Genomic DNA, 15,673 nt, shown 5'->3' with positions numbered 1-15,673 from the left:
TCCAGATTTCGTCTCTTGGAAAGCCAGTCTGTGGGATAAATAAAAATCTGTGTTGGGCACAACAAAGCAACTCAGAAAGTAAACAAAAAACCAATTGCTGAAACACTAAAAGAGTTTGTTCTTTTAGAATTATTCTCCTTAGAATTATTTTCACTTATTTAAAAGCATAAATTGTGCTAGCAGTTAAAATTCATTCACTAGAAATTAGATAGTTTAAAACAATTATTATATTTGTCATATCCATGACCCAAAACCTGAGAGCACAGTTCTTCTGTAAGAAAATGACCAGAAATAAAAATGAAACTGATAGTCATTGCTGATGCTGAAAATGCAAAAACGGGCAGAATGCAAATGAAAACTGAACTGGATTTTAATAATCCTTTATCATCCTTATTAACTATTAACTATGTCAACAGACATATTTGTTTGCCTATTAGAAAAGATTCTTGAGTAAATCAATCCCATTCCCTCCTGTCCTAGACAGATTTTATCAGCCTCCTGATCTGATGACTGCCTTTTATTTCTGGAGTTTTTCCCAGAGTGCAAAGGCAAATTTCTGAACTCCAAAGATGTATACAGAGCTATTCTGTTCTCAATGATCTTCGGTGTTGCAGGATTCAGTGCTGCTGCTGTAATTCTCTCGGAGGGAACTGTTTGAGAGCAAGGCTTGCTTTCATCTCTCCTCTGATAAAAGGGTTAAGGCACAGTAGGAAGAGAAAGATTTTATTTGTCATACATAATAGCCCTCATCTCCACTTCTCCTCATCACATCTCTCCTCATCTCACCTCTCCGCTTCCCACCATCCTCCCTGCCCTGTCCAGCGCCTCACTGAATTCAACGCTCTGTTTCTCTCCCTCCTATTTGCAAGAGTGGAGCCGCTCCATCGCCTTCCGCACCTGATGCCTGGCACCCTGTGATGCGGTAGCGCGTCCCATTAGCAACGCTGCCACTCTCCGTGCCCAGCACTGGGGCCCTGCATATTCACGAGCACACATGCACACATGTATATATTTAGACACAGATATGTGCATGTATGGGCATGAAACATATATATACACACGTCTATAACTGCTGTTTCACGGCAGGTGTAAAAACTGAGGCATGTCTTTAATAGGTAATTAAACCTTTCCTGAGGTTACAAATTGTGTGTGCATATGTACATATATTAAACTTATGTTACTTGCTTACATTCTCTGAACTCTGGCTCATGTGCAACTTGCTGGCTCTCATGTTGCCTTAGGTTTTTTCATTCCTAAATTAATTTTAATCATAAAGGGATAATTTTTGTGTTCTTTTTCTTTCTTTCTGCATGTTGCTGCAATTAACTGAAAGAATAAAATCCTAACTGTACTGAAGTTAATAGGCTTGCCAGTGATTCTGTGAGCAAGATTTTACTTTTGATATTTTTTGTCTTTTGATAAATTCAACTTTGCTGACAGAGTTGCTACTGTAGCTGCAAAAAAGCTATGTTTTCTTTTTTGTTGTGCAGATCAAGGGTCATTGACTTAAACCTGATTACATCTTCCATCTTCCTACACTAATTTACTACAGTCAAGACCAGGATATGTTTTCAAAGATTTTGAACAGCAATACATCCAGAGACAGCTGATTTGAATAATTCTGATATGACATTTATTTGAAGAAAAATATTTTCTCCCACAGAGTCAACTGTGTTGATGTAAATCGAGGACATCATTTTCAGATATCTGTTAAAACCTGACGATATTGTGAAAATCACTTAATCATTTCGGGACTTCATTTCCATTCCTTCTTTACTGCCCATAAAGCAGTTTTAGTAATAACTTTCTGACTGTTCCGTGATTAAAACTTTATTGATGCTTGTAAAAGTCCATAAGATTCCTTAAGGGAGAGCATGTTGGAAGTGAAAGTATTGTTTGCACTAGCACAGCATTTGGGATTCTTTTGCCTGATTGATACTTCTCATTTGTAGGTTTTGAAGTACTTTATTAAAGGATGGAAAATATAATTAGTCTCACAGTACAGGTGTAGAAAATGACATAGAAAGTAATTAGCTCCTAAATTAATTCATATTAAATTCTACTCGGCTAAATACAAGTTAAGCAGATAGCAGAGTCAGGAAGTTCTCCTTGCACCTTGTTTTCTAGTCAGAACATTAACAGATTTTAATTACCTTGACAAAACAGTGCTGTCTTTGATCAGGTCAAGATCCTGGTCAGCAATATCAAGATTTCTAAATGTTACTACTGCCATTGCTTTTCTTCTTTTGTAAGAACTTACAGGATATGAGTTCTTGTAGAAACTCTATTTAATTATGACAGGAGGGAGACTTTGTGGTGATTTAGTCACAGGGTTTCTTTTGACATCTGGCCTCTATCTGGTCTTGTAGACCACGGGCTGCACTCAACCATCACCTTGGGAGCTGACCATTAGCATGGGTGTCCTGCTGGCCTCAGAGTAAGAACACCAAAGTTGTGTTGGGTTCCTAGGCTGCCCACCTAGGAAACTTGCTGATACCAATGAAGTGATGGAGATACAAAGCACAAATAGTGGGAGGAAGAAGTTCCTCGTCTAGCCCTTGTGCACCCACATTTGGACTCTGAAGGAATCCTTCAGAGGAAAGGTTCTTCTCCTTGGGATTCAAAGCTTGGAATCCTCCCTGGAGATCAGGGGGCTGGGTCCTTTTGTTTTTTAAAGAAATGAGAGCATATGCACCTTTCTAAACATAGGCAAAGGAGGCAAGCTAAATAAATGACTCGGCATTTTGATCATTTTTTGTGATATTTCCACCTTTCAAACCACTTCTGCCACCTCCCTGTGCATTCCCATGTACACAGGGAAGGAAGTTGCCCTCCAGCCCCTGCTGCAGATGTATCCCAGGCATAAATCATTAAGGAGTGAATAGGCAAGAGACAGAAAGAGGTCAAGACAAAATAATAGCATCTCCATTAGTAGCTACTCCACAAATTAGGAGGAAGAGATTCTTTACATCTAATCCTAAAGTATGTATACGTTTTAAAGTTATCAGCCATTGAAGCTTAGAAATTGGGAAATTTTCAAGGAAAGAGAAATACCTAAATTTGAATGTCTTCAGGCTGAAGCAGGATTTGTGTCTTGTATGAGGGTCATAGCTTCAAATGCTGCCTTAAGCAACTGCATCATATAGCTGTTTCCTTAAAAACATAGAGAGAAAAAGCAGCTGCTACCACTGCATTTAATGTGGAGTCTGCTCCTTTAGAGGCATCTGCTAGACCTCTCCTCAGGGCTGAGAGCTGGGGGAATAGCTACTTCGTCGATTTTGCAATGACCCTTTGCGCTGAAGAATGAGCCCCTCTGGGGCACGTTCTAGCACAGGGCTCTAAGTGCACTGGATGCTTAAAGGCAGAGGGGCCAGAGTGAGTTTAAGGCTGATTAGCATCAGGGGACGAACAAAGAGGGCTTTGCAGGGTTGCAGTTTTGGAGTCAGGTAGGAGCATTTCCCCAGAGTCCTATTAGCAGTGCCTGTTTCTAGTCTGGGGCTCTTTAGGACTGCAAGTAGCCTAATCAACTACTGCTTTATCATCCCTGTCATTGAATTAGTCCTACCCAGCTTTACTAAGCTGTGTTAGCCGCAGGGAGTCACAGGCTGTTTTGAAAGGCAACTGTTAGTCATCTCTGTTCTTTACACCAATGTCCTCAAAGCAGAAAAATACATAATTAAGAAAAAGAGCACTTCTATCCTCCTATCAAGATCCTTTCTCTTCCTTTTCTAATCTCTTTCCCTTGTCCTCTCTTTTTCCTTTTTCATGTTTTTCTTCTTGGCTATCTCAATTGACTTTCTGAGTCAGCCTGCCTATATAAAGACTTTCTCCTGTAGTAGGAGCAGATAAGAATTACTTCTTTTTTTTCTTCCATGTTCACCTTCTTTTAATACATGCAGTGGACTCATATCTGGGAAAATATATGGACTGCAAACCTTAAGATGGGGGAAAGACTGCTTAACAAATAGCAATTCCAAGGTATAGTAAATAATTTTCCATGAACCTTTTAAAGTAGTAGGTAAAAATTCTATGAATTCATTATGGAATCTTTGCTCCGTTAAGAACAGAATAATGTATGGCAATAAAATCTGGTAATTGAACATCAGAATAGACAGCTTTTCCTTACACCGCAAGTATTTCTTGGTTATATAACAAACATAAAATGATTCCACTAAGCTAGGAAATAGCTAGTTGTGTTATGTGTTCCATAACAAGTAACTTTAATCTTTTCAAATTAAGCATGAGCTGTGTACCAGTGTGCTTTGCACAATGCACTGTCAATGGCCTGTGTGCAATATTCTTCCTTCCCATATCCTAACCTTGAGGATTCCTCTCAAAGACAGGCATGCACACGGTATCTTGGACAGTAAATGCTAACAAGAAAACATCATCCTAGAACATGCAGGTGTTTGTAACCACTGCAGGATTTTTTCAGGCTATTATGCCTTCAACTGAGTCTTTTAATGTATTTGCCATTTCTTGATTGAAGGAATTCTTTTTTCTTCTCTTCTATAGAAAATGCCTTTTCAGTGACTTTTTGTTAAGTTCTGTATTTCTCAGCATGTTATGCTAGTAGTTCCAGTTCTGTGCTCTTCCTTTTGTCATGTACACAAAGAGGCACTCCAAGAAATTAAGCACTGGCTTCTCTGAGCTGAGACTTTGTTTGTCTCAGAAAAGTAGGTAGCTTAAGAGGTTTGGGTTATTTCTGTGAGTTTTGCCACAGATAGAAAATGGAACTGCATCTGTTTTCTATCTAAAATATATATTCCATTAATGTAGGCTTTCATTCTTGTTTAATGTTGTTAGATTAGGGGAATGGATCACTGTTTTCTTTTTTCTATGAGCATGTGTCTAATTTTAAAAATTCTTACAAAATTGTTATAAACAGTTCTGAATTTATATTTTGTGATGAATCACTCTCCAAATACAGTGCAATTGATATTATCTTGCTCTTCCTCTCTGTAAGAAGCTCATTTGATTGGTTTCCTTCTTTCTTTCTCCTCTTTCTCTCTCTCTTTCCTTCTTTCCTTCCTTTTCTTTTTATTTTTTCTCCATTTCCTGGCACTTGACCAAACTTATCTATCCACAGTAACTTATTAACCTGTTTGCTCCAGCATGTCTTAATAACTAGTTTAAGAGTCCTGGTTTATAATCACTTTCTCTCTTGTACTTTTTTATACACAGTCTTTAACCTGAAGATATTAGTCACTTCTACAAAAGCTAGGGTAGTGCTAATATCTCCTTAAGTCACATTGACAACAACTAGAAGAACCTAAACTTTAATGTCTTGGCCATTGTGAGTCTTGTTTCCTAATAGTTACCCCTTTGCTAGGAACATTCAAGGAATCCAATCCATCCTTTCACCCTATAAGGGAAACAAGCAAACAAACAAACAAACAGCCTTGTTCACAAAGAACATGGACAAATTGGAAAAAAAACATGGACAAATTGGAAAAAAAAAAAAAAAAAAAGGGAAGAGAGTCCCATAAATCACCACATCTCTTCTTCACTTTCCTTCCAAATGTATTAGTACAAGCCCTTCGCTATTGCAGCTACAGAGCAGGCTGTAACTGATAAGAGCACCTCAATTCCCTTTTTTTTTTTTCTAGGGCAGCTGGTGTCTCTCTGGTAACTGGTATCCATAGCATTTAAGACTTTGTAAATTAAAGCAAGAATGCTGACTTGTGTGACATCACAAAGTGACATCCGCACTGATTCCAAACCCCTAGATATAGCGAGCTTCTTAAAGAAAGGTGCTAGGCAGGCAGACGACTCAAATGCCAAGAAGAGATCAGATTATGAGGATTTTATGGGATGTTGTTAGACGTCTCTCAGGCTTTCCTTCCAGGCTGCAGAGCTGTCTCAGGAGTTTTGCTGCCACTGGCAGAATCCTCCAAATCTCTGCAGTTGTATCTGCAGAAAAGCAGCATTAACTCCCAATTAAAAATTCGGAGCTTGCCTATGCAGCAAGATTCGGTAGTTTAAGTACTGCATAGAGATTCTAACCATATCTATACAGACAGCTGACACAGATTTACAAGTCTTGCTTTGACACAGAAGGAATATCCCCTTCAGTAAATGTTGCTACAGTAAGTTGGCACCCTTTGCCCTTTTTTTGACTCTTCTTTGCATGGAAAGATGTTTTTCTATTGCATGGATATACTAGAAATCTAGCCAGAAGTCACTGGGATTTTGTGAAGTCAAGCACACAGACATGCAACAAACCGAGTCTCCGATTCTTCTTCTGCCACCTCATGCTCCATCTCTGCTTGGCTTAACTGACACCACTTTCACAGCTATTTCGAGTTAACTAGAGCTTGCCACTGTCACTTCCAAATGCATAGCTTGTGCTGATACCTTATCCATATTTCAGCTGGTCAGCTGCAATTTTACAAGCCAGCCGCAGAGCTAGTGAACAGCTTTTGTTGTAGTTCTGGCAGAATCAGAGAAAGCAGCAGCCTGCTGGCCCCAAACCACATGGGAAGAGGGAAGAAATAGACCACCTGTTCCTGGAGGAGCTTTTCTTAGATCAGCTTCATTTGGTGCAAACCCTTTTTAGGATTTGTGGAAGAAGTACAGACTGGATTTTGCTGCATAGCTACCATGAGCTTTATCTTTGTGAAGAAAAAGAGCACATTTCTGTGAGATAAAGTTTGCTGCTACGCTACAGTGACTGAGGACTCCGTTTTCCATAGCCAGCACAGTATGGAAAGCCACCACCCCTTCCACATAATGCTATCAGTCATAAACTAGCTTTGACGTGGACAAATCAACGTGGAAGTTAAGGTAAAAAAAGGTACTGTCTCTGCATGTTACCAAGCCTGGCAGGGCTGTTGAGGTTTCTGATAGCTTTGTGTGCATGAATTTTCCAGTTGTAGCAAGGAGGGGACTGATAGCCCTCTTACATTCCCTCTGAGTCAAATCTCAGTGCTCATAAACAGAAAGCTGCAATGTGCAGTGGTGTGTCCTGTGTCACTGATGCCCGGCTGCCTGCAAAAGTTTCTTGCAGGTAGGATTTTTGGGTAATTCCGCGTCTCTTTTTTTTAATTCATGGCTGTGGGGTAGGAGATAGGATCTCCCCGGCATGGCCATCAAGGCTGTATCCTTTTTCCTCCATTATTCTGTGAGGCACTGCTTCCCTGTCTAGCGAAGGAAAAGGATTTGCTGTGCGGCTGAATCCCTGCAAAGAAGCACTGAACTGTTGCCGAAGCAGCTGGCGAATAACAGAGCGTGAGTGGCGCTGGGGGACGGCGGAGAGGAGCCAAAGGGGAAGGCTGGAGGCTGCGGAGCCCTCGCTGCCTGCTGTGTGCTGCACAGCGAGTGGGAGAGCAGAGCGGAGGACGGGGCTTCCCTCGGCACAGCCGGAGGGACGAGACTCGGAGACTCATCCAAAACAGCAGCACCCCAGATAGTAACAGACAGTATTTGGGAAGCTTTATATTTGCTACATTTGCCTTTGAAATTAGGAGCTTTCTTTTTTATTGTTATTTTCATTATGTAATCTTTCACAGCTTGCTTCGCAATTTCAGTATATGTAATATGGCTCTTTCACTGTTTGAAAGAAGAGTTCTATGATTTTATTAATTTATGCTTTCAGTAGCTTTCTGCAATTTTAGGTTGTCAGGTTGTGTTTTTAATAGGTGCAATTTATGGCAGCCTGTGTTTAACATCATCACTGAACTTAAGGAATCAGGAGAGGTCACCTAGCCCAGCCCCAGCGCCTGAAGGCAGAATCTGATCTCTCCGTCACTGCTGAATGATGCTTGTCTAACCTGTTCTTAACAACCTCCAGTGATAGATTCAGCACCATCCCCAAACAATCCATCTCAATGCCTACCTGTCCTCAGGGTGCTCTTACATCATTTTTCTAAAGCTGTTCATAATAAAAATTACCTCTGTTGAATAAAATCATTCTTTATTGTCCTCAAAGTGCAAATACAAAATTGGAATTGAACAAATAACCTGAAAACAAAGGAGGACAAGGAGGGAAGGAAAAGAATGTTGCATACAATGACAGAACAAAAACATGCAGTACAAAATTAGCAGCTCTTTCAACTTTCAGCCTGAAAGCTTTTAACTATATGCAGTTCAATTAAACCTTTTCCTACCTCACTGCTTTCAGAAATCTGTAGGACAGGCATGGAAGCAAACCCATGTTTGGATAACAGGTAAAAATCCACCATTCCAGTTGCTGAAAGGGGATGTTACGTGGGAGTTGTAAGGGTTAATTCTGTTGACAAGAGGTGTCCTTTAGTCTCAGAGACTTGAAGCAAAAGTAGCTTGGGGCATATTCACAACCCTGACTTGGAGATAAGAAGTCACATTCAGGCTATTCTGAGGCAATCCCCCTTTCATTAGTACTGCAGGGGAAAACACCTACAGCAACTGGGACGAAGGGTAAGGAATGTTCTTTACATTGGTCTAGATATCCCATGGCCAGGTTGCTGCAGCTGCCAGAGTAGTGGGTGAGTGATCTCAAATCTTTCTTTCTAACAATAATGTTTGTTGACTTGTGATTCCTGATTCCAGTTCCCCACCACATTCCCCTCTGTTTGCCTGTGTGTTCTTCTAAATCTTCAAAATACTCCAGAGATGCCCGGTTTGATCCAAGGAGTGAAACTTACAAACTGTCCTGAGCTTGTTGAATATATCTTCTTGAATTTTTCTGAGATCAAGGAGCTGATAAAGATGATTATCCAGCCCTGAGCACACAAGAAAACTAAGGTGAGAAGAATAAGTAATTATTATTCATTATTTAGTTTCTGTGACTTCAAAAATAACACCATTCTTTCCCTCCAGCTTTATTTAAAATACTTGTCCTCAGTCTCCCTTCCCCCTTTTGCAAACCACTTTTTCCCATACACTTTAGTATCCTTCAGAAAGCTCTTTTAGCAAATTACAAGATTTGCAGTGAAAGGCTGTACTGACTAGAATAGCTTTTGGTGGATGGAGTGGACAACATTTGTTGCACTGAAAAATCACAGTGCCAACCTTGCCACTACCCTTTGGAAAATCTCAGGACTAGACTAGTAATAGAAGTTATACTTCTTCAAGCAGTGATATCTATTGACCTGGTGGCAAGACTCTAAGAGTACGCCAAAGAAGCAGGGGGAAGGATATGTCAGCAAAACAAGCATTGATATTATTGACTGAAGTAGTTAGATTTTCTCCCTCCTGTGGTGCTACATGACCAAGAAAATTACATGTCTATCTCTTCTGCAATGATCAAGAAGTTACTGGTGTAAAGAAGTCATGATAAAAACACTTCCCATAAAATTCATTTTTATTTGATTTGTGACATGCCCGAAGTTCACGGGTGCATTTACAAAACAGACATATTTTTGCAAGTCTTCTTGGGGTAAAGTTGCTGATTCCCGGTTACTATCTCTTTGTTTGTGCTGCTACTAAATGGAGTTGCCTGATGGAATGCCTAGTTTTGCACTTAAGGAGTCTCACTAGGTTTTCTACTGAGAAAAAAATAGTCTGGTATTGATAAAATACTATGTTTTCAACTAGGAAAAAGGCACCTAGAAAATACTATAACACAGCACTCTAAAATGTACTTTATAATGAAACTAGCAGGGGTATGGAATTGTTCTAGATGGCAATAGCCCCTGTAAACACATTTCTTTGACAAAGTTTTCTTTTTAGAGTCTGGCATGCCAAAGGCTGACGGGGGAGGGGATCTGCAGAAAGGGAATCTGGGCTTCTGTAGTGGGAGGAAAACTATGAAAGAGGAAGGGAAAGCTACAGTTACTTGGATGGATTTCTTAAATGTAATGAATATTTCCGTAGACTCACCTTTATAGCGAGAATCACAACAGGGGAATGGTGGTTATCTTGAGCACAGATGGGAAGAAGGAAATGATAAATATGAAAAGACTATGTAGAGGAAAAATCCATGAAATCTAGTAGATCAGCAGGAAATTATATATATATATATATATTTGTATAACTCATTACATGCAAGCTGTCTCTCATGGAAAATACTACTTGTCTTACCACATGCTTTCACTATGCTGCTGCATGATTGTGTGAGGGACACAACAGTGCCAAAAACCATAAGTAGGAAGTTTGCTGGTCCATTTCATGGTTTCCTCAGTTTGCTTTATGCATCATAGAAATAATTGCTGAAGTTAGCACATCATGGCCAAAGCACATATCTTAATTTTTATTACTGGCGTTAGCACAAAATAGGCGGAAAAAAAAAAAAAAAAAAGATTCTATGGCAAAATCCTACTCAGCTCCTCAGGGTATAGATAGAACTCTTAGAAGGCTGCTGCAGTCCTCTGCTTTCTTGCAAGAGTTTCAATCCAGATTTTAACGTCTCTAGTTTTCACAATGCTTTTCAGCCATTCCATTAGCGGTATCTTCAGAGTGAGGGAGGCATCTGAGGGATGTCTACACAGCCCTTGATGTACGTATGGAACTGCATAATGACTCACTAGTTCTCTGAATCCAGAAAACTAGAAAGGATTATCCTAGTTGTGTGTCAGTGCTTTGGGGAAAGACCAAATCTGAGAACCATAATCAACACTGGATATGGTCATTAACAGGACAGCGAAGTAATGTGGATTTGGAAGTGATAAAATAAGTGAACTCTATAGGATACATAGATAAGTCTACAGGATACATAGATACATTTATGTAGCACATACATGCTAGTGCTCATCCTCATTCTTGCGATGTGAGCTTCAAGAGCTTCCTACACAAATAAAAGAGCTTCTTATTTAAGAATCACCATATAATGACACAGGGCTTTTCACCACTTCATAGCTGAGCTTAGCTGAGTAAGCCCTGTTAGAGGGCACTAAACTGAAGGGTGAATACGTTACAGGGCACTGTGATAAAGTACTTTCCTGATTCTCCATCTATTTTACTCTCCAGAAAATGATGCGTCTCCCTGAGTAGCCACCTTTCACAGCCTATTCTTCAAAGTCAACTCAGCCTGTCAAATGAAAAATTATACTCATTCTGTGTTTTGGCTTCAACGGTACAAAAAATATGAAGGGCATCACATTAAGATTGGCTCAGCCCAATCTAATCTTGTTTTTTTTTTTGTTGAGTTTTGCTCTTTGCTCATCAGACATCCCTTTCTAACTTTCATAATATTTAGTTAGGGTAAGATCCTTTTGCTCTAGTGGCTCATAAGATCTATTCTAGATATATTTCTAGCAGAATCAATATAGACTAAAAAAAAACCAGTGTGATATAGCTGTAAAACCAAAGATTTCTGTCAGAGAAATTTCAACTGATGAAGCTATATGAAAATGTCACAGACAAACTATTCCTCCCCTTAACTTCCTTTAGGGCCATTTTGCTAAAAGCAGCAGGGATCTGATAAGCTCTGTCCAAAAAGAAAGGAGCTCAGATAAATGTTCAGTCTCAACTTTTCAAATTAAAAAAAAAAAAAAAAAAAAAAAAAAAAGCAGAATTAAGACTATCTGCCTTTCCAAAACGGGGAAAAAGGGAGGAAAATTATTTTTTTCCACAGACTATAGAGCTAGTTATGGGATTCCTGTCCTTTCCTTTTCCTCAACAGTGAAAATAAAGACATATTTGTTCTGACTGTACTGCTACGCTCACACATCATTTAATGCAGCAATTGTATATTTAATGTATATACATGCATATTAATGTATATGCATTAAAGCACCCCTGAATTACACTTGATTTTTTTTTTACATATTATTTTATTTATTATTTATTTCACAGCTTAGATGCAATTAGCCAATAAAATTGGCTTAAAAGGCCTGAAATCCTCCATCTACTTTTTGTGACTGAACTTATTTTTTGAATCCATATGTTATATATTATATAGAATATATATTTGTGGTATATATTTATTTTATATATTTAAGTATGACTTTTACAATAATTCTTCTAGAACTAGCTGCTAAAGAGAGTGAAAACGTACATCATGGAAAAATATGCAGGAAAAAAAAAAAAAAAAAAAGAGCCAGGCAAGTATTTCAGAGTAACTGACATACACTGCAGAATTATTTTTCTGTAACAGGTGTGTATATCCAGAAGGCCTCTTTTTGGTAACTTGCAGCTGCTCTTTTTTTTCTTATATCATATCACTCTTTACATGATTGGTTGTTTTTACTTTTAAAATAATTCCAAATTACAGATCTATATGCAGGAGCAAAGGTTAGCAATGAGCAAGCACTAGCTTTGCTACACTTCACAAGAAAGATACGGAAGAGAAGTTATGCAGAGAGATTTGTCACTTCCCCCAGGAAGAGACTACCAAAAAAAGGACAAGCAGAGTACATGAACTACTAATCTATTTTTTCCACATGGAAATAACAATGCCTCATAAAGATGAGGTGTATTTATATTTTTTCTTACTTTGATTGTGACATAAAAGCATAATCAAATGTTTAAGGATATTTTATTGCTCATTTTTATTTATGTGGAAATTATGTGATGCTGCATATGGGAAAAGGAGACCTGGAAACTTGTATTTCTACTTTCTTTGCCTAGCTATTTTGGGATTCTTAAGGAAAAGGCGTGGGAGCTCATCTCCATGTGGACCTCAGGCCTAAACTAAATTTCTAATATTCGTGAGCACAAGTTTGATATTTCAGTCTATTTCTTTCTCTTTCACCTAATGCCACATTCTCCATATATGTAAAACAAAAATAGGAATGCATCCAGAGTGCAGTGTATTGTCCACCCAGACACAAGGATGGAATCAAAGAGTAATTTTGGCAGTTTGGCTATCTCTTAGATTCTTGGCCTAAAATGTAAACTAAAAGGCTTTTTAAATATATATTGAGTTATAGTAAGTGTGATATATACACACACACCACTTATTTTGAATTTATGTAAATTAGTATTTAATGTGAAGAGGGAAAATATCATGTTTTCCGTCTATAGTATGCAAGAATACATAGCCTGCCTGCTGAAATCACTTCAGAAGTTTTGAGCTTACCCCTCTGTGATTTAGAAGTTCTATCCATGTTAGTGTTTGATTGTTTCAATGGGGAATTCATTTGTAATTTATTACATGATGCTCTCTCTCTTTCTCTTCTTTCTTTCTCAGAACAAATTATGACATCGACATCTAAAGGAATTTTCCGGCCATTTTTGATTATCTTCATTGTCCTCGGTTGTTTCATGGCGTTTTTACTTATTTATATCAAACCAACAAATAGCTGGATCTCTGGTCCTATAGAATCAGCCAGCTCAGTTTTGAAAATGAAGAACTTCTTTTCTTCCAAAACTGAAAATTTTAATGAAACAACTATTTTGATCTGGGTTTGGCCATTTGGTCAGACATTTGATCTGACCTCTTGTCAAGCCATGTTCAACATCCATGGATGCCATCTGACTATTGACCGTTCACTATACAACAAATCCCACGCCGTTCTCATTCATCACAGGGACATCAGCTGGGATCTAACTAATTTACCTCAGCAAGCTAGGCCACCGTTCCAGAAATGGATTTGGATGAATTTGGAGTCTCCAACTCATACTCCACAAAAAAGCGGAATTGAGCATCTCTTTAACCTGACTCTGACCTATCGGCGCGATTCAGATATTCAGGTGCCTTATGGTTTCATGATGGTTGGTACAAGTTCCTTTACTTTTGAAGTGCCAAGTAAAGAAAATTTGGTGTGTTGGGTCGTAAGTAACTGGAACCCAGAGCATGCTCGAGTCAAGTATTACAATGAGCTTAGCAAATATATTGAAATCCATACCTATGGACAAGCCTTTGGAGACTACATCAATGATAAAAACTTGATTCCAACTATTTCCAGTTGTAAATTCTACCTTTCATTTGAAAATTCAATCCACAAAGATTACATTACTGAGAAACTTTACAATGCTCTTCTGGCTGGATCAGTACCAGTTGTACTGGGACCTTCCAGAGAAAACTATGAGAATTACATTCCAGCAGACTCTTTCATACATGTGGAAGATTTCCTCTCACCAAGAGAGCTGGCAGAATATCTTTTGATGCTTGACAAAAATAACAAGATGTATCTTAGCTATTTCAACTGGAAGAAGGATTTCTCAGTGCATCTTCCTAGGTTCTGGGAATCACATGCATGCCTTGCTTGTGATCATGTGAAAAGACACCAAGAATATAAGTCCATTGGAAATCTAGAAAAATGGTTTTGGAATTAATTTTTTTTTCTTTATGTGCACTTTTTGAAGTATCAGAAAGAATCCTTAGTCCAAGTGGAGAGGAAAGCAAAGGAAAAAAAAAAAAAAACAAAAAAAAAGGAAAAGAAAACCTTATGTCATGTTTATCAGCTATCCTCTCCTGGCTATCCTATTTATATTTTGTAAGAAATTTTAAAAGATCATCAGCAACAGTCATCAATACTCAGTTTTAAATTATAATGTACATACTAATTATGTGCACTGAAGAATATTTTATTGTTTACTATAATTTTTAAACAAGAGTCTTTCACATTTTCTGTGGAATGCGTCCCAGTCTTACACACAAAGCAGTCATTTTTAACACTGTTCTTTTTACTTTAGATTAGCTGTTCAACCTATTTGGAAAATGAAGACAAAGTACTTTAGAGAATTTTAAGAAAATAATTTGCTGTTCTAGTCTGAAAATGTCTGTAATATTTCAAAAGACAGTAAAGTTTTTTATGGTTCATCTTAAATTTTAAGAACACATTAAAATCAATACCAACTATTATGCCAGTGTGCACCTCTTTTTAGGAGTAACGAATTTAGAAACACAGTTTTAAAAAACTATCAAAATAGTAGAAAGTCCTGGTTTCTAAAAAGGGAGATGAGTTTCCCAGTAAAGAGCTTCACTAAGTTACTTCTGGAATCTATCTGTTTTAACTCTCCTAAGAATCAAGCTGTCTGAGAGAGAGAAGATGAATAATCTTAGTTAAAGAAACCCTGATTCATTCAGTTTTTGAGTTCATTTAAATTCAGCATGTACTTGCATCCCATTTTGTCTCACGCATTGTTTACATGAGCCAGGGCTGTAGCTTTTAAACAATTTTAGTAAAGGCATTTCATTACATCAACCTCATATATACTGTAAGGCCGGTAATAATGAGTTTTTGAAAACAGACTGTTGAGAAATTTTAGCAAATTTTCTTATGTAATTTTCTGGATAACTGTGTATTATTCCCCAATTCTTTAGAGATTTCTTGAACTTTAATTGTAGTTGGGTAATTTACTGTAATGGCTGATTAGTGTGGAAAAAAAAAAAAAAAGACTGAATGTTCCCTTTTTCTGAAGGAAAAATGCTGCAATTCAGTCAACATCAAGCATCAGGCCAATATATGCAATCAGTTCGGCTACTGATTTCAACTATTTTTGGAAAATATGCTGTGTAACAGGTATAAACAAATGCACTCAAGAACAGTAGATACTATCAAAAATTGAGTATATAGTTAATTAGTATTATATTTGCTGTCATAGCAAATACTAAAATGTGATTTTGTCATGTTCGTTTAAAATATGTATGTTTTAATATGTGTATCATTTGATTTTATTGCTCTTTCAGCAAGATGTAAATATATGGCTGCTCTATAGTCATAGGTATAAGGTTGGGTTAATGCTATAGATGTATGGATATATTTTTGTACCATGTGAAAGCAGTTTTTGTTTTTGTTTTTTAATGTCAAAATGTTACATATCAGAGCTGCTGCTGAGTTGCAGTCAGCTCTGAATCTTGTGACTA

The 15,673-nt window shown here is 37.9% G+C and overlaps 1 protein-coding gene across 4 annotated transcripts in view; it reads left to right on the top strand.

Moving 5' to 3' along the window:
- The window catches only part of FUT9 (fucosyltransferase 9), a 96,344-nt gene extending 81,157 nt beyond the window's left edge, over positions 1-15,187 (top strand). For 2 of the 4 annotated variants that reach the window (XM_026039167.1, XM_026039164.1), the window contains 2 exons: positions 8,530-8,724; positions 13,052-15,187. In XM_026039167.1, the coding sequence (XP_025894952.1) occupies positions 13,060-14,139 (1,080 nt within the window). In that variant the 5' untranslated portion in view covers positions 8,530-8,724; positions 13,052-13,059 and the 3' untranslated portion in view covers positions 14,140-15,187. The remainder of the gene's footprint in view (positions 1-8,529; positions 8,725-13,051) is intronic. The other 2 variants (XM_026039166.1, XM_026039168.1) reach the window with 2 other exon arrangements.
- The last annotated feature ends 486 nt before the right edge of the window (positions 15,188-15,673 follow it).

The sequence above is a fragment of the Nothoprocta perdicaria genome, unplaced genomic scaffold (assembly GCF_003342845.1).
Source record: "Nothoprocta perdicaria isolate Ctin4 unplaced genomic scaffold, notPer1 scaffold_220, whole genome shotgun sequence".
Taxonomy (NCBI): domain Eukaryota; kingdom Metazoa; phylum Chordata; class Aves; order Tinamiformes; family Tinamidae; genus Nothoprocta; species Nothoprocta perdicaria.
Note: the sequence above shows the minus strand (reverse complement) of the source record. Positions and strands in the feature narration are given on the sequence as shown.